General features: G+C 43.0%; 1 protein-coding gene across 7 annotated transcripts in view; it reads right to left on the bottom strand.

Annotated features, from left to right (window-relative positions):
* The window catches only part of PARD3B (par-3 family cell polarity regulator beta), a 618,049-nt gene that overhangs the window by 564,701 nt on the left and 29,083 nt on the right, over positions 1-24,265 (bottom strand). For 6 of the 7 annotated variants that reach the window (XM_075934324.2, XM_075934322.2, XM_075934327.2 and 3 more), the window contains one exon: positions 5,570-5,671. The exons of the other annotated variant lie outside the window; for it this stretch is intronic. In XM_075934324.2, the coding sequence (XP_075790439.2) occupies positions 5,570-5,671 (102 nt within the window). Of the gene's footprint in view, positions 1-5,569; positions 5,672-24,265 lie in introns of those variants that run through there. 7 annotated transcript variants of the gene reach the window in all.

Below are 24,265 nucleotides of genomic sequence, written 5' to 3'. Positions count from 1 at the left end.
TTAAGATCTTGGTTCTTGTGACCCAGTACACTGACAATAAGAATCATACATCTTTTTCTGTCCACTTCTTAGAGAAGTGTATGTAATGCAATTGAACTGTTCTAGATCTTCAGCAAAATGAAAGAAGCAGTAATGTTATTATATACGTGACTATTGCTAAGATATTGGAAGTCTGTATGTTTACACTGTTCTCATTTCAACCAGGGCTGCAGACAGATGGCTAGGGAGGGGCAAAAGGGGCAGTGCGAATGGAGCAACTAACACGGGGCCTGGCAGGGGCACTAAGGGCTGAGAGGGGGAGGTGGGTGCAGTTGTGGCAGTGCTGAGTATCCAAAGTTTTGGCCCTTCCAGGAGCCCGGACCCCAGCCACCCCTCCTCCCCCGTTGCCCTGCAAAGTCTATCACCAGCTCTGATTTCAACTTACGCTTAACTTCTTCCCTAACGCTCTTCTTTGCATTCACAGGGGCAGATTGCACGGCCTCTACAATCACTTTTCCAAGCCTCACCCAAGCAACTACTAGAAACTTTTGCCACCTGCAAACAAATCCCCAACGCCGCCTTTCAAGCTACGTCCTAAGGAGAACCTGTGCAAACCCTAATATTGTCTTGTCAAACACTCCTTCACATCCCACAGTATGAAAACTCGCCCATACCAGTTCTGCCTAAGAGACCTCATCGGCCAGTCATACTCATTTTCTAACTTCCATAAAAACTAGGAGGCTGTTACACCAACTTTTCTCCAGTACAAGTATTACATGTGCATAATAGGTATGCACATAATTAGACTCATAGAATTCTAGGGCTAGAAGAGACCTCAGGAGTCATCAAGTTCTGCCCCCTGCCCGAAGCAGGACCAACCCCAACTAAATCATCCCAGCCAGGGATTTGTCAAGCCGAGATTTAAAAACCTCTAGTGATGAAGATTCCACCACTTCCCTAGGTAACCCATTCCAGTGCTTCACCACCCTCCTAGTGAAACAGTTTTTCCCTAATATCCAACCTAGACTTTTCCCACTGTAACTGAGACAATTACTCCTTGTTCTGCCATCTGTCACTACTGAGAACAGCTTCTCCCCATCCTCTTTGGAACCTCCCTTCAGGAAGTTGAAGGCTGCTATCAAATCCCCCCTCACTCTTCTTTTCTGAGGACTAAATAAGACCAGATCCCTCAGCCTCTCCTTGTAAGTCACGTGCTCTAGCCCCCTAATCATTTTGGTTGTCCTCTGATGGACCCTCTCCAATACATCCACATCTTTTCTATAGTGGGAGGTGGAGCAGAACTGGACACAATACTCCAGATGTAGCTTCACCAGTGCCGAATAAAAGGGAATAACAACTTCTCTAGATCTGCAGGAAATGCTCCTCCTAATGCACCCCAATATGCCATTAGCCGTCTTGTTTAGATGGAGATTATATTTTCTCATCAGAAAACCATAATGAAATGTCTCACTTTAAAATACTACTTCTACCTGCACAATGGAAAACTAAGCCACATATAGAACAAAAACACTGTAAACAATATTTAGGTGGGGGAGGGGAGGAATTGTTCATAGGGTTACACATACAACAGGTTTAACCAAAAACTAAAACCATTTCAAAGGTGGAACATACTCTGCTAGGGAGATCATCACGTAACCGACTACACAGTTAACCGATAAGCCTGGGCTTATCAGTTAATCTTGTCAAGTACATACATTTCCCCTCCTCCCCCCCTCCCCGCCGATGCCTCTGTATCAGAGACACCAAGGTGGGGGTAGAGGAGTGGGAGCTGGTACCCATGAGGAGCTGGCTTTAAGCAGGCTCCCCATGAGCACCAGATCCGCTATCCCCACCCCTGTGCCGCTGCCTCTGAGGAAGGTCAGGCTGGTGCCAATACAGAGGCAGCGAGGGGGGCAGGCAGAAGCCAATGCTGGGGGGAGCTGGCTTAGAAACCAGTTCCCCCCAGCATCAGATCCATGGTGCCACCTGCCCACCAGCCCCCACATTGTTGCTTCTATCAGAGGCAGCAACATGGGGAGGGGCCAGGAGAGGATGCCGTGAAACAGCCTCTGTCCACAGGGAGCTTGGACACCTGCAGACACGGTGCTGCCACCCCACACCACTGCCTCTGTATCCACTCCTAGGGAGCCCCCTGCAACCTCAAGCTGCTGCCTCTGTATCAGAGGCAGCAGCACAGAGCAGCAGGTAGCCAGTCTGCACAGGGAGCTGGTTTTTAAACTGATACAGAGGCAGCAGCATGGGGTAGCACGGGGCTCCCTTTGGTGTGGGGCTGGGAGTGCACTGGCTGCTGGCTCTGCCCCCGGGGATTATCAATAGCCATGTAACCACTAAAATTTCATGCGGTTACACAACTATTCAATTACATGGTATCTAATATCCCTATACTCTGCAACTGAAAAAATAAATAAATAAATAAATAATAAAACACACCACCACATTTGTCCATGACAATCTCTTGAACTTTAAAAACTGGTCACTGCATCTTTGTTCCATGTTTGGAATTTCAGATTTCTGAATACAGTGAATAATTAAATATTCAGGTATTCAACCCTCAAAGAAAAAGATCTATTAAATAGAACGCAGTTCACAGGAGGGATTAAATGTTTACTCCTTGTTTCAAGTGCGTGAATGGGGGCATTCAGCTATAAGAAATTTTGGGATTTTGAAATAGGCTGTTAACTGGTTATAGGAGCATCAAGTAACACTCAAACATCATGACATTTAAGGGGAATAAGGATGTTTTTTGAAAAACTGGATGCTTCCTGGTTTTGCTACTTCCTTTTTTAAGAGCTGAAGCAAATACACTGCTATTGGAATTATCTAGTCTTATTTTTCAAGTCATTTTGGAGAATGTAAATACAAGTACATACACAGAAAAAGTGAAGATGGCCATCCTTGTTCATGTATGCCATTAACTTCTCAAAATACCAGCCTGCTGTTCTAAATTACAAAAGAGTCTAGTATCATAAGCTTTTGTGGGCAAAACCTACTTCTTCAGATAAGAAAGGGGGTTTTGCCCACAAAAGATTATATAGTTCGTCTCTAAGAAGCTATAGGACTCCTCGTGGTTTTTTTAAAGTTATAGACTAACATGGCTACCCCTCTGAGACTTTTAAATGAGTCTAAATAAGCGAAAAATCCCCAAAGAGACAAAAGATCAAATATGTCCTAAGTTAGCTTGTCACTTCCCTGCTTGTAGGTAGCATTTTCAAAATTAAGCCACTTGACCTTGACACTTGCTTTGCCTGGCATTCGTTTTCAGAGAAGTTCTGTCTCTCATTTGGTCCTGCTGTGAGGGCAGGGGACTGGACTCTATGACCTCTAGAGGTCCCTTCCAGTTCTAGTGTTTTATGATTCTATTATTCTCCAAGAATAAAAGGACTCCAGTGGCCTGGTGATTCAGATTGTTGTTATGTTCTTCCCTAGCAATTTATGTATGCCAGGGTTCTCTCTAAGGGTACGTCTAGTCTACATGCCTCTGGTGACAGAGGCATGTAGATTAGACTACCCAGCATAGGAAAATGAAGCAGCGATTTAAATAATCACTGCTTCATTTACATTTAAATGGCTGCCGCGCTGAGCCGATCAGCTGTTTGTCGGCTCAGCGTGGTAGTCTGGAAGCTCCGTGGTCGACATCAAAGGCATTTGTCGACCTCCCGCTGCTTCTGAGCAATATCAGATTTAAAAATATGTTACCTATGATTGTTCAGAAAGACAAACTAAAGATTTAGGTGCTACACTGCTTTTTGGATTTGTTGTACACATACAGCCAAGACAAGCGCGAATGCTAAATGCCTAGAAACAACTATATGAGCAGAAGTTACAACAATTCTCCCATTTTCCTTTGAAGTGTCTTAAAGTCCTGGAACATTTTCTGTTCTGATTCTTACTTCTGTCAAAGATACAGAAAGAACAAAGTGACAGAGGTGAAAGATCTAAATTCCATAATCATTTCCTGAGTTATCCAAATCTCTACCATAATATCTAAATGAAATTATTTCAAATGTGAGTTACTATTTCAATATAAAACAAGGCTTCGTAGGTCATAGATAGGGTTACCAGGTGTCTGGTATTGTACCAGACAGTCCAGTAATTGCGCGCGCTGTCCGGTAAAAGAAAAAAATAAGAAAATAGCAGACATGTGCAATGTCTGGTATTTTCTGATTTTTCCATCTGCGCACCGGATGGAAGCCTGGCGTGGGTGGGGGGAGTGGCTGGGAGTCCCGGCTGGGAAGCGAGGCCACGCTTGCCACCAGGAGCCCTCAGTCGGTTGAATGTGAGGAGGAGGGGAAGCCTCCCAACAACTTTGGTGCCCCCCACCCCCTTTTTTCCCCCCCTTTCAACAAAATTTTTTCTTGGTGGTTTTTTTTGGGGGGTGGGGGGGTGTTCGGTATTTTTGTTTCAGCCATCTGGCAACCCTAGCCACAGACACTAGTCTGATAAGGTGATTAAGCAGCAATACTAGGTATTTTTATTAGGGATGTTAAAACGCATTTATAACTGCTGAAATTTTCAGCGGTTACACGTTTACACGCAAGGGGGAGGCTCCCCACATATACTAGCTCCTGTCTTCCTCCACTGCTGCCTCTGATACAGGAACCCTGTGTATAACCATGCACATTAACAGACGAGTCCAGGCTCATTGGTTAACCATGTACATGAGTTCACGTCCCTAATTTTTATGAAAGCTTTTTCCATGTAAATATAGAATATATCTTGGGTCAGGAATTCCCAAGCTGGACACCCACAGAGTTCTAGATTCAATTTGCTGATTGGGAAGGAAGTGGTGCCAACTTCACACTATACTATAGCACTATGCAGGATAAATCCGTAAGGCTCAACAAGCCTTGTTTTAAATGTAAGTTAATCATGGATTAGTTCTGTGGGAATGGGACAGAGGGAGGTTGAAGAAAAAGGAGGGAAAGGTAGGGCCATTGGGAAAGCAGAGGGGAAGAATCCTTACAGCTGTGCTGAATACAATATCAAGACGGGGAAAAAAATAGAAAATACATTGAACCACTTTCATTTAAGTGCCTAAATAAAAATGTAGGTAATTCATTGTAGCCATCCAATTACACTAGAATTTCTCTTTGTTTCTGCAAACATGTCATGATTAAACACTTTAATACAGTGGTGGGCAACCTCTCATAAGTGCTTTTCAAATTTTCCTATAGAGGTTTAAAAGTTAGAAATATTACTGGCATAACATTAATATCTCATCCAATGCCACATCCGCTCCTTACCAAAAAAACCCACACCCAGTTTCATAAAACCACAAGAAAACCATAATGTCCTCATTTAAAGGGTTAAGTATTTTAAATTAAATACCAATTTTATGTGAATGTATCAGCTGTTTTGATCATACATTTTGCTTTTGCAGTAGCGCTAAACAAAGAACATAGCTGCAACATGTCTATGCAGATATGTTTGATTTAAGAGTACTAAATACCACGCCACACTCTTGGCACTCAAATACCAAGCAAGTACATATGGCTATTAAAGGCCCACAGAAAGACAAGCACAACATCATATTTCAAACTCTGCAGCCACCACCTCTCTCTTTATCTACCTTATCTTTGTCCTCGACAACATCTGCCAGCACATCATCTGGGTCCAAGATCCCTCCATCTGTATACTCGAGGTGGTGAATGTTCACCCAATAAGCAGGATCCTGCAGAAGAATAAAAAAACCAAGGTCTTTTGTCAAACCAACTTCAGCTTTTTAGCTCTATAAAGCCAGTAGAAATTTTTTTTATTCTATTTTTACTTCTCTCTTCTTTAGTAAATAACATTCCATTCTAGACATACAATTTTGGTTCAAGAATTCAAAGAAACACCTATGATACAAATAATGTGAATTTTATGTCAGATTACTACCAATTGAATGACGTCCAATATATTAAGATTTATATCAGCATTGACTTAGCATACATTTTAAATCTGTGTTTACCAAATACAAGTGAGGTGAGATGGATTTTACACATTATAAGAAAAATTCAGAGAAACAATGCTATATCACTGTAAATCACTGCAATTTAGAAACAATAAAATTTCTGACAACTTGGAAAAATGTTTATATAATTTTTCAAAACACACACTCAGACTTAGATCCTGCAAACATTTTGCAGATGCAAACTCTATTTATACACTACCCAGCCTCACCCACACCATCCACCAAGAACTTCCTGTTATGGAAAGTCAAGCCTCTCCTACAAGAGCAAGAATTGGTAATAGGAAACAACAAGCAATCCTGTGGCACCTTAAAGACTAACAAATATAACATATTGTGAGCTTTCAAGAGTAAAATCCATTTCATCAGATGAGACTGGTTAATCAGCACTCAAGCTGATCCTGTATGTGTCCCTAGACTCAGTAGGCAGAGTTCCACACCAATGCCAAGCTGTGACTCTCATGTGCCTTTGGACTCCGTGGAATAAGCTTAAAGTACTACCATCATACATGGTCAGCTTGTCACTACTCCACATTCTCACCACAGCCGTTCTGCTAGTAACCCATTTGAAGAGCAAACCCCTTAAGATACGAGGGTGACACAAGAATCTTTAGTTTAGATACAAGGAGTGTTATTGCAGAATGAATGGGGAAGCCAAAATAACACCCCCAAAAGGAGGAGGGGAAGAAAGAGAAGCAACCAGCTTAACCGCGGAAGTTATTTATTTCCTTGTAGTAGCCATAGAAACAAACAAACAAACCAACCAGTTACAGTATTAAATCTAAATTAAATCTGATTACAAATGCTAGGGCTACCAAAGCAAAACTGATCACATAAGGTAGGGTCAGGAGACTATACTGGTGGAAGTGGGGGCAGAGCGAGAGATAGCTCATCACTCAGTGAAGCTTGAGCTGATCAGAGTTTCCTGATGGTGATGGTAACTGGGGGTGGGCAGGAGTGTGTGTGGAGGGGCGGGGGGGTCCAGAATAGTGGAGACAGGCAGCACAGAGTGCCAGTATGATTAGTATGGAGAAGATGAAGTCCCAATGGAGTTGATGTAGAATTTAGATCCAAGCATCAGAAAGAACACTTTCATGGAGAGGGTTTTTTGCTGTGATACAATGGTTTAAGGAACACTAGGTGATTTTGCAAGCAAACAGATGGTTCAAAGGACTAAATAATAAAAATTGATCATTCTTGGCTATGGGTGGTGTTCCTTCTAGGGAGCTCATAATGCAATTAGGCAATATTGGATACCAAGAGAGCAATTATTGCTATAATTGGTCTGATAACTATTGTTCCAGGTGTGGGCAGACAGGGGTTCATTAGAGCTAGACACTACCCTCTAAAGGTATTGTTTAACAGGTTAGCTTTTTAAACAGGAATTTACTTTCTTCATTCTCATTCATTCCCTACTTCATTCTGGTTCATTTTCTCTGAGGCCCCTGGCATTGGCCACTGTCGGAAGACAAGGTACTGGGCTAGATGGACCTTTGGTCTAACCCAATATCGCCCTTCCTATGTTCTCCAAACTGTCCACACCTTTCTTGAATCATGGTGCCCTGAACTGAACCTAATACACTCACTGAGGCCTAATCAGTGTGAAAAGAAGAATTATTTCTTGTAAGCAAAAACGCAACACTGCTAATGTACCCCAGAACAATGTGTGTTTTTTTCCTTCTCTACATTGAGAAACTGTTGACTCTCATTTAGCTTGTGACCCACTATGTGATCCCTGTCTGCAGTACTTCTTTCTAATTAGTTATTTCCCATTTTGTATGTGTGAAACTGATTGTTCTGTCTAGGCATACCGGAGCGGTCGACAAAGGATTCCTTTGTCGACCGATCTGTGTCTAGACTGCTGCGCCATGCTGAATCAGCTGATTGTGGGCACAGTGCGGAGGCCATCTTTATTTTAATGAAGCTGGGATTATTTAAATCTCCGCTTCATTGACTATGCTGGGCAAACTACTTTACATGGCTCCGTTGACGTAGCCATGTAGTCTAGACACACCCTTAATCTCGCCTCAGACAGCAGCCATTCCATACCCCTAATCATTTTTGTTGCCCTTTTCTGAACTTTTTCCAGTTCAGCTAAATCTTTTTGAGATGAGGCAAACACATCTGTATGCAGTCTTCAAAATGTGGCTATACTATGGATTTATACAGAAGCCATAAAATATTCTGTGTCTTATTCTCTCTCTCTCTCTGATTCCTAACATTCTGTGTTGCTTTTTTTGATTGCTGCTACACACTGAGTGGATATTTTCAGAGAGACATTCACAATGACTCCAAGAACTCGCTTTAGTGGTAACAGTTAATATAAGCCCCTCATTTTGTAAGTATAGTTGGGATTATGTTTTCCAATAGAGATTATTCGGAATTTATCAGCACTGAAAGTCATCTACCATTTTATTTTGTTGCCAAGACACCTAATTTTATGTGATCCTCTGAAGCTCTTCACAGTCTGCTACGGACTTTACTACCTTGAGCAGTTTAATATCATCTGCGAATTTTGCCACCATACTGTTTACCCCTTTCTCCTGTGCATTTATGAATATGTTGAATAGGATTGGTCCCAACACAGACCCCAGAGAATGCTATTAGTTACCTCTCTCAATTCTGAAAACTATCTTTTTCCTAACCTTTTGTTTCCAATCTTTTCACAAATACCGATCCACAAGAGGACCTTCCCTCTTATCCCATGACAGCTTACTTTTCCCAAGATAAAACAAAAGACAGAACTATGTAGCACTTTAAAGACTAACAAGATGGTTTATTAGGTGATGAGCTTTCATGGGCCAGACCCACTTCCTCTTTTGTTTCAGCTAGACCAGACTAACACAGCTGCATCTCTATCACTATTCTACATGCTTTGCGCAAGATCGATTTCCAAAACGCCCTTGACAAGGCTTAAGTATATTATATCCACTGCATCCTCCTTTCCCACATGCTTGTTGACTCCCTCAAAGAATTCTGATACAGGTTGTACCTACAAAATCCGGGACTCTCTGATTCAACAACATCCATTGACCGGCAGGACAAAAGGTGCTCCTGGAGCAGAGTGCCCCGGAGCCTAAGGGCAGGAGGATCAACTGAGTGGGACATCAGAGTTGGCAGCCTGGCTGGGGGGAGCACAGGACCAGGGTTGGAGCCTTCCAGCAGCCCCTAGGAGTGCAGGGCCAGAGTCCCGTGGCTTTCTCCGACTGCACAGGGCCAGGGCTGGGGCTGCGCAGGGACAGGGACGGAGACCCCCAGCGTCCCCAGGCTGTGCAGGGCAGGGGCAAAGCCCCGTGGCTTTCCCCAGCTGCATGGGGCCAGGGCTGGGACTATGCAGGTATGGAGCTCTGCAGTTTCCTTCAGCTGTGTAGGGCCATGGCTGGAGCTGCAGGGGGCCGGGGCCAGAGTCCCAGCCTGGCAGCTGTTCCTGGCTGCATAGGAACGGAGCCCCATGGCAGGAGCTGGAGCTCGTGCCACCCAGGGAGCCAGCAGTAGGTACGCGAGCAGCCCAGCCTGGTTGGGGGCGGGGGGGGGGAGAGGGTGAGGCAGGGTTGCCTGCTGAAGCAGCCTGCCAGCAGCGGATAACAGGCTCGGAGGCTGGTGGCAAGAGACCTCCCCTGGTCTGGCAAATTCTCTTGTTCAGGACTGGTCAGGTCCCAGTGATGCCAGACCAGAAAAGTCCACCTATAGATTAGCAAGGCTTGACTTCCCATTACAAAAATCATGATGACTCTCCCCCAAACAAATTACTTTCATCTACAGGTCTGATAATTCTGTTCTTTGCTACAGTTTTAGCCAGTTTTAGACTATAATTGCCCAGATCACCTGTAGAGCTCTTTTTTAAAATTGGTGTCACATTAGGTATCCTCCAGTCATTAGGTACAGAAGCTGATTTAAAGGATAGATTAAAAACCACAGTTAGAAGTTCTGCAAATTTTACATTTGAGTTCTTTCAGAACTTTTGGGCAATCCTAGAGACTGATTACAGGTTAGTTTACCAATTTATTCCAAAACCTCCTCTGAAGATACCTCAATCTGGGACAATTCCTCAGATTTGTCACTTAATAAGAATGGCTCAACTTCGGGAATCTCCCTCATGTTCTCAGCTGTGAAGGCCAATACAAAGAATTCATTCCATTTCTCCATAATGACCGATCATCCTTGAATGCTCCTCTAGACTCCTGATTGTCCAGTGGACCCACAGAGGTTGTTTAGTAGGCCTCCTGTGTCTGATATACTTAAAGTTTGCTATTACTTTGAGGTTTTGATCCTAATAATACACTTACAAAATGCAACAATCTGTATTATTAGCAATAGATGCTTATCTCCAACCTTTTCCATGATCATATAAAATAGATCTGTAAATTATTAAAATTGGGACATGTTACTTAAATATTATACTTGAAAATTACACAAGTTTCTGTGGGGTATTGTATTTATACCAAAATATCTTTAAAAAGTTATACATGGTATGCTATTTCATAAGCTTTCTGTACACAGTTTTAAGAGCCTTTTTATGGGAAAACAGCTGGTAAAAATATTTTTGTTTTCCACTGTTTGTATCTATTTGAGATTTTATAGCTTCTGCCCTAGATGTTAATGTTTTAGAAGCAAAGCTGTGTGGTCCTAAAAAATGCAACATGCTGCCCAAAATACAAGACCCAGATGAACTAAAAGCCACCCCCACATGCCCTAATAAAAAAAAAGTCTTAAGTTTTCTAAAACCTGAGCTACAAAAAGAATCAAACAACAGAATGCTTGTGTGGGTGGGCATAAGAAAGAGAGAGCAAGCTCGTGCATGCGTCTGACACAGCACAGTTACCTTTTCCCACAAGCATCCAAAGAAAAATATTGTCAGTATAAAAGTTGGCTTCTCTCTCATAAATAAAATATACAAAAAACAAATTAGAGATTCAAGAGTAACCTTAGCAGACTCTTCAGTATTTACATGTGAGCAAAGGGAATTGTTAAAATTTATACCAAAATATAAAGATTAAATTTACACTATTCCATTAGCAGAAAAAATAAGTTTATTGATGTATGCGTGGGAGCAACTTTCCTCCTTTGCTTTGCACTTTTCTCTACTTTGTATAGTAAGAGACCAGCACTAGGTGGAACATCATGATCTTATGAATGAACTTCAAAACACCACTGCATTCATCATTTGGCTTTAAGAAACCACATTTTACATTGATGTTTCTCACAATTTTTCTGCAAAAATCACCCATCCATTCCACATACATCTCAAGTCTGAAATATATTTTACTCCCCAAACATTGCTATCGAACAGGAGGGGAGGGGGGAATGGGTTTCCACCAAAAGCTTAAAGACAGAAAAAGGACAAGTGTAATAAAAAATAACTCCAAAAACAAAAATCACAGCCAGGGTTTAGAGTAGGAATAGGCCAAAAAGCAGTTCCAGCACTTCTCTGATGATACCATTAACAGCTCAAGAATCTATATTTTCCATAAAGGAACAATATAAACCCTAAGGGCTAGACATTTTAATTCAATAGGTTCTGTATGATCTTCTCAGGAGTTATTTTGAAATAAGGGTACAGTTTAGACATAGCCTTAGAGTTTTAGTAGTAAAGGTACAGACTGAAGCAAAGGAAAAACAGTTTCTACATGATAAACAGTCCACTGTAACAATTTGTAAAGTTTGTTAAGTGAAATAGCACCTTCCTTCCCACATATTCAAAAACAAAAACTATTTCTTATCAAGTAATGATTTGTTAATTTAATATTTTACCACATCCTTGCTTAAATTTTCATATACAATTAAAGACAGGGTACATATGTCACCCCAATTTTGCTTAGGATTAGGATGGATTAATTCACATGATAACATTTTGAGTCAACAGACTCAACTGTTAGAAAAACGAGGTTTATCTTTGATGATCCTTTATTCAAGGATGATCTCTACCACAGATTTATATATGGGTCCTGAGATATTCAGGAGTTTGAATGTCTGCAGCAGACATTTCATGGCAGGCCAGCTGTGAGAAGTTCTTTTCCTTTCTTCTCTTGCTCTTTTCAGCTTCAAGGACAGACTCTTCTCCTCCATCAGGCAGTGGCTCGCTTTGAGATAGCATCCGTTGGGGTTGGTTGACAGCTTGCTCAGCGTGGCTTTGTAGCATTTACTCTTGCCACATTTCTGACAATGGATAGACTGAGAGGAGAGGACTTGTTTTGGAAGGCAAGTTCTGGAACCTGCACACAATATATAGTCCAGCAAAGTTGGTACATGAGGATCGTGCTTCAATGCTGGTGACACTGGCTTCAGGAAGGATGCTGGCATTAGTACATCAAGGTTTGTACCCCAAAATCAGTAGCCATGTCTTCTAAAGGCAATTACTGTATTTTTAATAAAAACAAAACACAAGGATGAATGTGCTCGCTTTTGTTTATTCAGTTTTCAGGAGCAAAGCACTGGAACAAGAGCTGGAGACAGATTCGTGCACTGCACCCACTGGCAGGCAGCCAGTTCCTCCAAAGGTTCATAACTGGGCCTCAGTGGTAAGCATCATTCTGAGTTGGCATAGAAGATGATGCACACATTATGGGACCAGCAGATGCCCCTCTTTGGCTACCATAAAGCAGCTATCTGAAATTATTGTACACATGGGTGAAATTAGTTTTGGATTTTTTAAAGGTGTTGAGTAATCACTCATATACACTGCCCCGCAGTCTGGACCAAACAGTTTTGAACCAAACTTCTGCAGTGTTCACTCTCGGATTACAGTGCAAGCATGAATTAAAAGATTCCTGGGGGCGAGGGGGGGGGAAGCATGTCTGCAGCACCCTTGGCTTGAAGTGGCTTCCATTACAGTTTGGTTCAACAGTTCTCAGCACTCTCCTACACAAATTGTTCCAGCAACTCTGATTAACCCATTGGTCCTCTTCAAGCAGGACTACAATAATCCAAACTAGGAACCTTTTAGTTCAAGCCTACAGTGTCCACACAGGGAAAGATATAGCACAGCAGCTTGCTTCATATCCCATTGTCCTAACTGTAAGGCAGTATAGGTGTAGTCATAATTATTAGAGAAAAAGATACCTAGGATAGGTGTAGATAAATTTACCCATGGCTAATTGTAAACTGCTGTGAAATGCTGTAGCATTAGGTGTGACAGATCTGGCAGACCTTTACAAATTAAGCCAGCTATAATGTATGTGAATTGGAAGGTCATTAAACTCATATGGGAGCAGGGAGGATGGGTGATTACACACAAAAAAAAATATTTGGTGCTCAGCTTTTGAGGAAAGATAGGGAACACCTACCAATTGCTCTGTGGAAGTGACAACTCCCTGACCCCATTTGCTACTGTTCAGTTGCAAACTAGTTTAGAGTGGGGAAAATATTCTGCACTTCTGCAAGCGTGCAGGGCAATAAATCCCAATTTAATTCATCTCAGCATCTCTCAAACATACATGCACATTAATAAAACTGTTTAATAGTCATTCTGCCTTAGGGCTGCAAGTCATGTTTATGTTTAACATCACCACTTAAAGGCTGTTTATCACTGAATTCCTTTACATGAGGGAGAGCATTTTAGGAATTACAATGCAAATATTTACCAAATGATGAATTAGAGCCAGGTCACAAGGCCTTGATTCACTCAGCCAGTAAGTTTAGGTTTTGCTAAAGTTATACAGCAGCTAACTTCAACAGGAAAGAAGTTGCAAGCTATCAGCATTAAAATGCTGCATTTTATTTATTTTAGTCAAAAGCAAAAAAAAAAAAAAAAAAAAAATGGCAAGTGCCTTGTGACAAGGTGTACCTACCCCGTACTGAGGGACAGGGAGTTACCCTGGCCCAGCTGGCCAAAAAGGCCCCACTCCCACAGCCCTGCTGGGCATGCTCACAGGGGAGAAGGGGTATAAAAAGCCCAGGGAGCTTCTCAGGTGGGGCTGATGGCCAGAGGGGAAGGAGCTCAGGCCTGAGCTCCAGAGGAGCCCCAACAGTCATGGCCTCTGCCTCTACCGTCACCGCCACAGCAGCAGCGGCCAAGGAGGCCATCCAGAAGGGAATAGCAGGAAGCAGCCCAGGGTAGAGGATTGTCCTCCTAGACCTTGGCATGTCGGCCAGAATCCCCGTCGAGCAGGCAGAAGAATCCTCCACTGTCAGCAGGGACCTGGCTTGGTACCCAGTAGAGTGGGTGGGCCTGAGTTTCCCTACCTTCCCCCCCACAACAACCCAGCTCCCTAGCAGTCGAGAGGCTTACCTGTGGACTAAGCCTCAAAGCTGCATATACCCTGATACAGGGAACCGTGCCTTGGGACTAGGCCTCAGGGCCATATATACACACTAGAAGGGGGAAATCGTGCTTTGGACTAGGCCTCAGGGCCATATGTACCCTAGTACAGAGAACTGTACAAGGAACAGAGCCTATGGGCCATGTTTGCCCAGTGGAAAGGGGACAATGACCCAGACTTTGGGGTCTTCCAGGCCATTGAGGGGGCTTGCCCCATAACATGTCTGGACATAGCATACAAGTACATTAAATTTATATTGTGCACACCAAGATAGTTTATTCACTCTTGAGTCTGGAGCCTACTGATGGCCACTGTATTGACAGAACCAAATTAAAAAAAAAATAGCACCACCCTTATCCTCATTTGTTTCAAGCTCATATAATCTATTCAGATAGAAGTAGCTGATCCTTTTTTCCCCAAATACTGGACTACACTGTCACTTACACCACCCAAAAAACTGAGCTATGTAATAAGGACTATTAAGTTTAACATTATGAATAAAGAGAATCTTACTAAACATGTTAAATAGATTTTGAGAAACTAGTCCTCTTATACAATCTACAGTGCTGTTTACTCATCTGACAGTTTGGGATTATTGATTTAGTGCCAATCTTTGCATCACACATAGGTCTCTACTCCTGACCAAATTCATTGTCACGTAAAACAGGTCAAGGACCACGAAATCTGGTCTTGGGTGGTTTTACCCTATACTAAACTGATTTCATGGGGAGAAACAAGGTTTCTCAAATTGATAGTCATGACCAAAAAGGGAGTTGCAAGTGGGTGAAAGTTACTTTAGACTGGATGTATATTGCCACCTTTGCTTTGGCACTGCCTTCAGAGATTAACCAGGTGCCCATCTTTGAAAGCAGCACTCCACCAGCAGCTGTGGCAATATAATACCATGCCATCCTTACTTCTGTGCTGCTAATGGCAGCAGCTTTGCCATCAGAGCTGGACTCTTGGTCAGCAGCTACTTTCCAGCTGTCCAACTCAGGCAGTATAGCAATCCTCCTACTTTTTTTTTTTTTTTTTTTTTTTGAGGGGGGGGAGGAGGAGGATCAGGACTACTACAACCCTGTAAAATATCAAAATGTAAATAGCTGAAGTCATGAAATATGATTTTTTTAAAAATCCCATGACTAAAGGCCAACGGACAAAGAGGGCTATGAATCTGGTAGTGCCCTAATTATATAGCACGCACACACACACACACACACACACACACACACACACACACACACACACAAACAGTCTTTGCCTTTATGAATGTACAGTGCAGTGGAAGATTCATAGAGGACAGGGCACACTGAGAAATTCCGAAATGGGGATGACTTAGAGGTTCTTCTGCAGTTTGTGCATGATTTGCTTTAAGTATCTTATGTCACTAAAGGGTAAACTGTACACCCAAGTAATGACAAGAGAGGAGCTCTCAGGAGGTGTGTTTAAGCTATTGGGGAATCTTGGTTAGGACTGCTGGATCATCGCGTCCCACTTCTGAAAGGGATACCAGACAGAGTATATGCGCTTAGAGCCTGCAGCCTACCCAGACTGAAGGAGCACTCATAGCACACAGATAAAAGTGTTGGTATTAACCTAGTAAGCATATGGCAGGGGCATATTATCATAGATGTAAAAAAACATCTATATTAGTTCTTTATGGCTCCTAGCAACACATACAATAATAAAGTGAATAGGAGAAGGGTGTGGAATGTTACTACTCAGGTAACATTATCCCTGATGATGCCATAGCACAACTGGTGGCTGAGCTCTGTGACTTTATTCTCACACACAATTATTTCAAATTTGGTGACACTACATACCTCCAGACCAGTAGTACTGCTATGGGCACCTGCATGGCCCCACAACATGCCAACATTTTTATGGCTGTCCTGGAACAACGCTTCCTCAGCTCTCATCCACTCATGCCCCTTCTCTACCTACTCTACATTGATGACATCTTCATCATACGGACCCATGGGAAGGAAATGCTGGAAGAATTCCACCACGATTTCAACAGCTTCCACCCCACCATCAACCTCAACCTGGACCAGTCTACACGGGAGGTCACTTAATGGACACCACAGTACAAATAAGTGACGGTCACATAAACACCACCCTACACGGAAAATCTACCGACCACTATGCCTACTTTCATGCCTCCAGCTTCCACCCTGGACACACCACACGATCCATTGTCTAGAGCCAAGCACTGAGGTACAACCGCGTTTGCTCCAACTCCTCAGACAGAGACCAACACCTACAAGTTCTTCAACAAGTATTCTTGAAACTACGATACCCACACAAGGAAGTAAGGAAACAGATCAACAGAGCCAGACATGCACCCAAAAGCCCCCTACTGCGGGACAAGCCCAAAAAAGAAACCAATAGAACACCACTGGCCATCACCTACAGTCCTCAGCTAAAACCTCTCCAACACATCAGTGATCTACAACCCATCCTGGACAATGATCCCTCACTTTTACAGGCCTTGGAAGGCAGGTCAGTACTCACCCACAGACAATCCGCTAACCTGAAGCATATTCTCACCAGCAACTATACACCGCACCACAGTAACTAACTCAGGAACCAATCCCTGCAACAAACCTTGGTGCCAACTCTGCCCACATATTTATACCAGCGACACCCTCACAGGACCTAACCAGATCAGCCACACCATCACTGGCTCATTCACCTGCACATCTACCATGTAATATACGCCATCATGTGCCAGCAATGCCCCTCTGCTATATACATTGGCCAAACCGGACAGTCCCTACGCAAAAGAATAACTGGACACAAATCAGATATTAGGAATGGCAATATACAAAAACCTGTAGGAGAACATTTCAATCTCCCTGAACACACAACAGCAGATTTAAAGGTAGCCATCCTGCAGCAAAAAAGCTTCAGGACCAGACTTCAGAGAGAAGCTGATGAGCTGCAGTTCATCTGCAAATTTGACACCATCAGCTCAGGATTAAACAAAGACTGTGAATGGCTAGCCAGTTACAAAAGCAGTTTCTCCTCTCTTGGTGTTCACACCTCCAGATCAGCTGCTAGAAGTGGGCCTCATCCTCCCTTATTGAATTTATCTCGTTATCTCTAGCCTGATCCTGGCCTGCATATTTATACCTGTGTCTGGAAATTTCCACTACATGCATCTGATGAAGTGAGTCTTTGCCCACGAAAGCTTATGCTCCAATACATCTGTTCGTCTATAAGGTGCTACAGGACTCCTTGTTGCTTACTCATGTAAGCACTTAAAAGGGGGCATCTGGAATCTGGCTATTTGAATGTCTGATACTTAAATGACACTTTTCACAAAGAGAAAAAAAAAGTGTTAGTTTATTTAGTTTGACTGATCCAGGACACAAATAAATGAATGGGGTGGAGGAGGAAGAAAACCATGAGTAAAGATTCCTATATTAAATTATATTTAATTTCTATTTGCATTACAGATTTATTTAAATTGATTTTTTTTAAAAAAATCATACAATTAAACATGTTCATATAAAAATAATGCAACTTGTACAAGATTCCATCTTTAAGCGTTTCAATAGTGTCCCACCTAAATCAGTGTCACAATCTTTCTGTGGTGACATTTTTGCAAAAAGGTGATAACTCCTGATAGATAATGTAGCCTAAGGATGTTGTATATCAGTATTTAGGTACAACGAATATTTTAAAGCATTACACTTAGACCACAACATGCAAAGGAGAGAGACAAGAGGAGAAGGGGAAGAGGTTACAGAGAGGAAATTCATGTAGTCTACAAATAAACACTAAAAAAATAAATTTAATTGGAGAAAGAGAATGTGACAATCGTTCTTCAAAAGTTCAGAAGCAGTACTGAGAAAAGTAATTGTACAGGCAGGAATAAGACTGTGTCTTCTTACAGCTTTGTCTGTTAAGTTTCAGGCACAGCCACCAAAGTACTGATGTAGCACAGCCTCCTGCTTTTTTTTTTAAAAAAACCATGTTATCTAAACCTGCTTTTAAGCAGATCTAGAAAACACAAAAAAAGCACACGTCAGCAGATTATCCATTGCTATCAGTGACGGAAAATTTTATGAATAATCTCACTGTACAGAAGACTGTTGGGGCACATGGATAACAAGTTCTGAAATCAGCAGGGAATCAGAGCAAGGGATTTGCATACTATATAACTGAGAAATAATCACTTCACATCTCTGCTGATTGTTAGGCCCCTCAGCCAGATCTAACTGCACATCTCTGAGTCAATAACTGAATCCTGACCTTCCTACAGAACATAGCAAAAAGGGCTTAATATTAAAATTGCCCCCTGTGGAGTGATCACATATCAAAGAATAACTGGAATGCCTATACCCAAGGAGGTACAGTTGCAATTGCTGCAGAAGTCTTATATCTAATTGACATTACATTTAATATTTTTAAAATATATATTAATTTAAAATGTAAGAGAAACTAACTGCAGACACCCTTTCTGCAAAAGAGATGTAGCAGCTGCAGTTTATTCCACAAAAGATAGAGGTTTCTAATCCAAATGTTGATCAGACCCAAATATGATCAGTTTATGATGCATGACCGATTACAGGCTAAGGCTTAAAAAATAATTATTTGCCAGTGGCAATTTTTCCCTGCTCAGTCTCAACTTCTGCAAAATATATATATATATATTATTTTATTTTTTGCAGAAGAGCCATCACAAATTTAAGTTTCCAGATCTCACTGTTGAAGACCGTTTCCAAATAGGAACTCAATTAAAATCACTACAGCATTTTATTCCCCTCCTTAGCTTTTCAGAGCATCAGAATCAAGAAATTAGCAAGACTGATTAGTTTTGCTGCTGCCTTTCAGAATTTCAGTTGCACGGCTGCCACACAAGAACTATGCCCTGGCTTACAGCTTTTTGGCAAAAACGGGTACTGGCATTGGAGTTTGTCTACACTTGAAACAGCAGCAGCACAACTCTAGCTAGGCCACTGTAGTGCCTTTACCATTTTGAGGGGCTCTCCTGTCATGGTAGTTAATCCATCTCCAGAGAGATGATAGCTATTTCTAGCAACACTACCCCATCTGTACCAGAGGATGTCAACTTAACTATATTCTCAAGAGTGTGAACTTTTCCACATCCCCTGAGCAAGGCAATTGTGTTGACCTAACTTTTTAGTGTGCATCAAGTTTTAGTCTCAACCTTCTGGGCCCGCCACCACCAAAGAAGTAATAAAAGACAAGGTGGGTGAAGTCATACCTCTTATTGGACCAAATACTGTTGGTGAGAGACAAGCTTACATAGAGCTGTTCTTCAAGTCCAGGAAATGCAACAGACATATCACTTATTTTTATTCCTCCTGTTCCATGCCTCTCTTGTGCCTCCTCCCTCTGCCACAATTTTGGTATGGTCCCCTGAAACTTATGTTAACCAGTTTCACCTTGTATTTACTAGTTTATTACACTAAGTTTCACAGACCTGCAGAAGACCCTTTGCAAGCTTGTCTCACACCTGTAGAAGTTAGTCCAAATGTTGTACCAATAAAAGCAAGCAGGATCTTATGAGGGGGATAAGGCAAAAAGTCACATTTATTGTAAAGATAATAATAAAGAATAAAGAAAAGACAGAAGCAAACAACGTTGTTAAACTACTTATTCCTATCACTACTTAACCCTTATACACTTATATATAAACATCCATTCAATCATTCATTCATCCATTCAAGTTCTGTGTATTTGTTATAGTTACCAGCCTGGAAGTTGCTTGTGACAGAATACTGGCCAGGTATTCTGTACACAAGTGATGGGAGTGGGGAGCGAAGTCCTGATCAGATGCGCATCTGAAGCTCCTGGTAGGCTGGCAGCAGAACCTTGGACTCTGACTCCATAGTCTTTTAGTCCAGTTCTTATAGGAATTTCTTCCTATGCCAGTCTAGGGGAATTGCTGCATCATGCTGATGTCCAGGGTGGCTGTCAGGTGCTCGTCAGTGATCTCATAGGGTGGACCTCCAGTACTTGGTTTTCTCCACTTGACACCTTTTGGTTGCACTGGCACCTGACGCCTTCTTCAGCCCTTTGTTGCTGCATTCTCAGGCTGGCACCTCTCAAAACCATTCATTCATCGTCCAAGCACTGTCTCTCTTACATACATTCCCTAATTAATGTTTCACATACAGTATTTTGTATAATAATAACTTTACATATACAAGAGTTGTAGTTACAAAAAGTCACAAAAGTTTCTGGGTGGCATTTCTTAAAACATTCTCTGAGTGCGGAGTTAGTTACTGTTATAGTTACAATGTTTCACTTCGCGATTAGGGTTAATTGCTTCACAATGCTTTGAAGAGAATGGGCGTCAATTGTGTAACAATAAGTCCTGGGATGAGGTTTACCTGGGTGGTCGACAAATACCTTTGATGTCGCCACCCGTGCGTCCAGACTATCGCGCTGAGCCGACAAACAGCTGATCAGCTGTTTGTCGGCTCAGCGCGTCAGCCATGTAAATTTAAATGAAGCGGCGATTATTTAAATCGCTGCTTCATTTTACTATGTCTGGTAGCCTAATCTACATGCCTCTGGCGACAGAGGCATGTAGACTAGACGTACCCTGTGATTGGAATCTCTCCTGAGCAGCTGCACAATGCCTCTCATCTGATTAACAGAGCACCCACAGTTGGGTATGTGTTTCTCCTGGTGGTACACATGCACATGCCTCTGTACATCATTTATCCTGCACGTGGACAGAAAAAAAATCTGTACAAAATGGAAAAGATTAGAGGGTACATTGTTAGAGACAAAAACAAAGTTCTAGTTGAAGCGCCAGCATTTACTCTTCTTGCTGCCTTAGGCAAGCCAGAACTGCTCTCAGCCTCAATTTCCCCATTAGCAAGAAGACGACACTGCTTATGGCAATAGTTCAGCAAAGGACTCAAGTACATGCATAAGCCCTATTAGGATACATCTACACAGCAGTGTTATTTTGGAATAACTGACCTTATTTTGAAATAACTAAGTGCACATCTACACATCCGTTATTTTTAAAATAATTTCAAGATGGAGGACTTCTTACTCCAGTTCCTGAAACTCTCAGTTCACAAGTGCTACATCTACACTGGCATGATTTTGCGCAAATACTTTTAACGGAAAAGTTTTTCCATTAAAAGTATTTGCGCAAGAGAGCATCTATACTGGCATGTGCCTTTGCACAAAAGATTTGCTTTTGCACAAAAGCATCTGTACCAGTGTAGACGCTCTCTTGCGCAAGAAAGCTCCGATGCCCATTTTAGCCATCGGGCTTTCTTGCACAAGAAATTAACGTTGCCCATCTACACTGGCATCTTGCACAAGAACAGTTGCGCAAGAGGGCTTATCCCTGAGCGGGAGCATCAGAGTATCTGCGCAAGAAGCACTGATTTCCTACATTAGAACGTCAGTGTTCTTTCGCAAGTACTCGCGGCTAGTGTAGACAGGTGGCAAGATTTTGCGCAAAAGCGGAAAGTCACCTATCCTCCAAAGCACTTGCAACCCCCTCCCAGCTTGGTATCATCTGCAGACTTAATAAGTGTACTCTCTATATCATCTAAAAATCATTGAAGATATTGAACAGAACCAGTTCCAAAACAGACCCCTGCAGAAGCCCACTTGTTATGCCCTTCCAGCATGACTATCAACCATTAATGACTACTCTCTAAAAACGGTTATTCAGCCAGTTATCCACCCACCTTATAGTAGCCCCATGTAAGATGTATTTCCCTAGTTTATTGATTAGTAAGGCATTTGACACAGTCTTAAATGACATTCTTAAATCGAGGTATATCACGTCCACCCCTTCTCCCTAATCCACAAAGCTTAATATCCTATCAAAGAAAGCTATCAGATTGGTTTGACATGATCTGTGATATTAGGGATTAACTGTGGGTACACAAATTTGCAGGGAGACAATAGCATTGGGGTCTGTTATTTCTCACCTCTATATATTATTTATTTAAAGATATTTTTGCTGTTAACAAGCATGTTATCTCTAGAGATACAAATCCACAGTGTGATAACTGCAAAACTGAGCAGCTCTGATGGGATCTTCTAGACTCAGCACTGAGTCCCACTGGGTAAATAGAAAGATTGACCTAATCCAGGGGTCCCCAACGCGGTGCCTGCGGGTGTCATGGCACCCGCTAGGGCATTTATGTGTGCCCACGCCAGTGTTTTAAAAGAGTGGTCTTCAAAGTCCAGCAGGTGTGCGAGACTATCGGAGGGAGCGCATGCTGCCGCGCAACAGCTGAGAGGGGAGACGCCAGGTTCGCAAGACATCCGAGGGAGCGCACGCGCGGCGTGTTCAAACGCCTGTGCAATAGCCAAGAGGGGAGACGCCCAGCATGCAGTAACGTCATGGCCTGGGACTTTAAAAACCACGCGGCCCAGCTCCAGGCCCAGCACGTGGTCTGGCGTCTCGGAAGCAGCTGGAGCCGGGCCCGATCACACACTCAAACTGGAAGGCAAAAGATGGGGGTGCAGGAAAAAAGGGGGAAGGAGTGGGAGAAAGGGCTTGCGCTGAGGGGAGGAGGGCAGGTCAGGAGAAGAAAGGGGAAGGCACCAAGGGACAGGGTAGAGGAGACACAAATGCCAGGGGTCCAAGTGGAGACAATGAGGAAAAGGGCAGGAGGGGAGGTGTCAGTGTGAGGGGGGATAGGGTGATGCAGGGAGAGGAAAGGGTAAGGGCATTGGGGACTAGAGGGGGGAGGGAGAGGTGCTGGGAGAAGGCTTAAAAAAGAAGAAGGGGCATGAGGAAGGCGGGGATGGAGCAAATCATGTGTGAGGGCACAGGGGCATGAGGGCAACGGGGGCAGAGGGTGGTGATCATCAGGGGGGAAAAAAGAGGGCAAAGGAAGCAGGGGCAGTGAGAGAAGGGGGAGGCACCAGGAGAGTACAGGGGTAAGGGAATGTGCAGGTGCTAGGGGATTCTGGGAGTAAAGCAGAAGAGCAGACACCTGGAGGGGAGGGACCTGCACCAGAGGAGAGAGGCAGGGCAGGTGTGTAGAAGGAGGCTTTAGGAGAGGGGGTAGCTCACATGATCAGAGTGGAGCTACTGGAGGAGTGGGCACAGGGGGGAGAGAAGGGCTGGTGGAGGGGGGCAGGTCTCAGGAGGGCTGAGGGCAGTGAGAAGGGCAGGAGTCAGGACAGCAGGGGACAGTGAGAGGTTGGGGGCAGCAAGCACTAGGGGAGCTGATGGAGCAAGGGGAGGAGACATGGCAGCATATGGTGGGGACATGGTGGTGATGGGGAGAGAGATTTAAAGGTGCCATGATTTTTCACAGGAGGGGAAGGGGGGAGAAGAGAGTGCTTTTTTATCCTCAACATTTGGACACCCCCCCCTTTTTAGTAATGTGGAATTGTTTAAAAATGAATTGCAATATAATTAAAATAAAAATTATCCAGCTAAATTAAGCTTCTATCACATTTACCCAATTCACGTTTAATATGAAAATAGCCTTCAATGTGCACATTTGACGCCTTTTTTCTATTTTCTCTCCAAAGGGGGGGGGGGGCAAATAATTTTAATACCTTTTACATGTAAAATGACCTTTTTTATCTTATGGGACTCATATATTATGTAATATTAAATGTTTTTTGTATTAATTAATGTACAAATGCAAAATAAGCCTTGAAAAACTGTTGGCACCCGCCACACTCTTCTGAAAACATGAATGTGCTATTGTCCACAGAAAGGTTGGGGACCACGGACGTAGTCTATACCAGAGACAGGGAACCTGAGGGCTGGATCTGCCTCCCACCCCCATAAGGGTCAGGGTTCCCCTCCCCAATACTGGGGAGTTTGCACTGGTGCTTCATCCCCACCACAATCCCCACTGCATAGCTGGAGAATACAAACTCTATTAGCCTGGGGGCCCCCCAGGCTTTGGTGTGCGAGGCGACTATGGGGAGTGTCTTTTTGCTTCTCATTTTATGTGCAGCCCCCAACTAATTTTTCTGTGGGTCAGCGGCCCCTGACCCAAAAAAGGTTCCCCACCCTTGGTCAATACAGAAGCCTCTGGAATCCCATAGGGATGTAATAGTATAGTCAATT

This window comes from Pelodiscus sinensis, chromosome 7, assembly GCF_052426305.1.
Source record: "Pelodiscus sinensis isolate ZL-2025 chromosome 7, ASM5242630v1, whole genome shotgun sequence".
Taxonomy (NCBI): domain Eukaryota; kingdom Metazoa; phylum Chordata; order Testudines; family Trionychidae; genus Pelodiscus; species Pelodiscus sinensis.
This window is presented reverse-complemented; position numbering and strand designations above follow the sequence as displayed.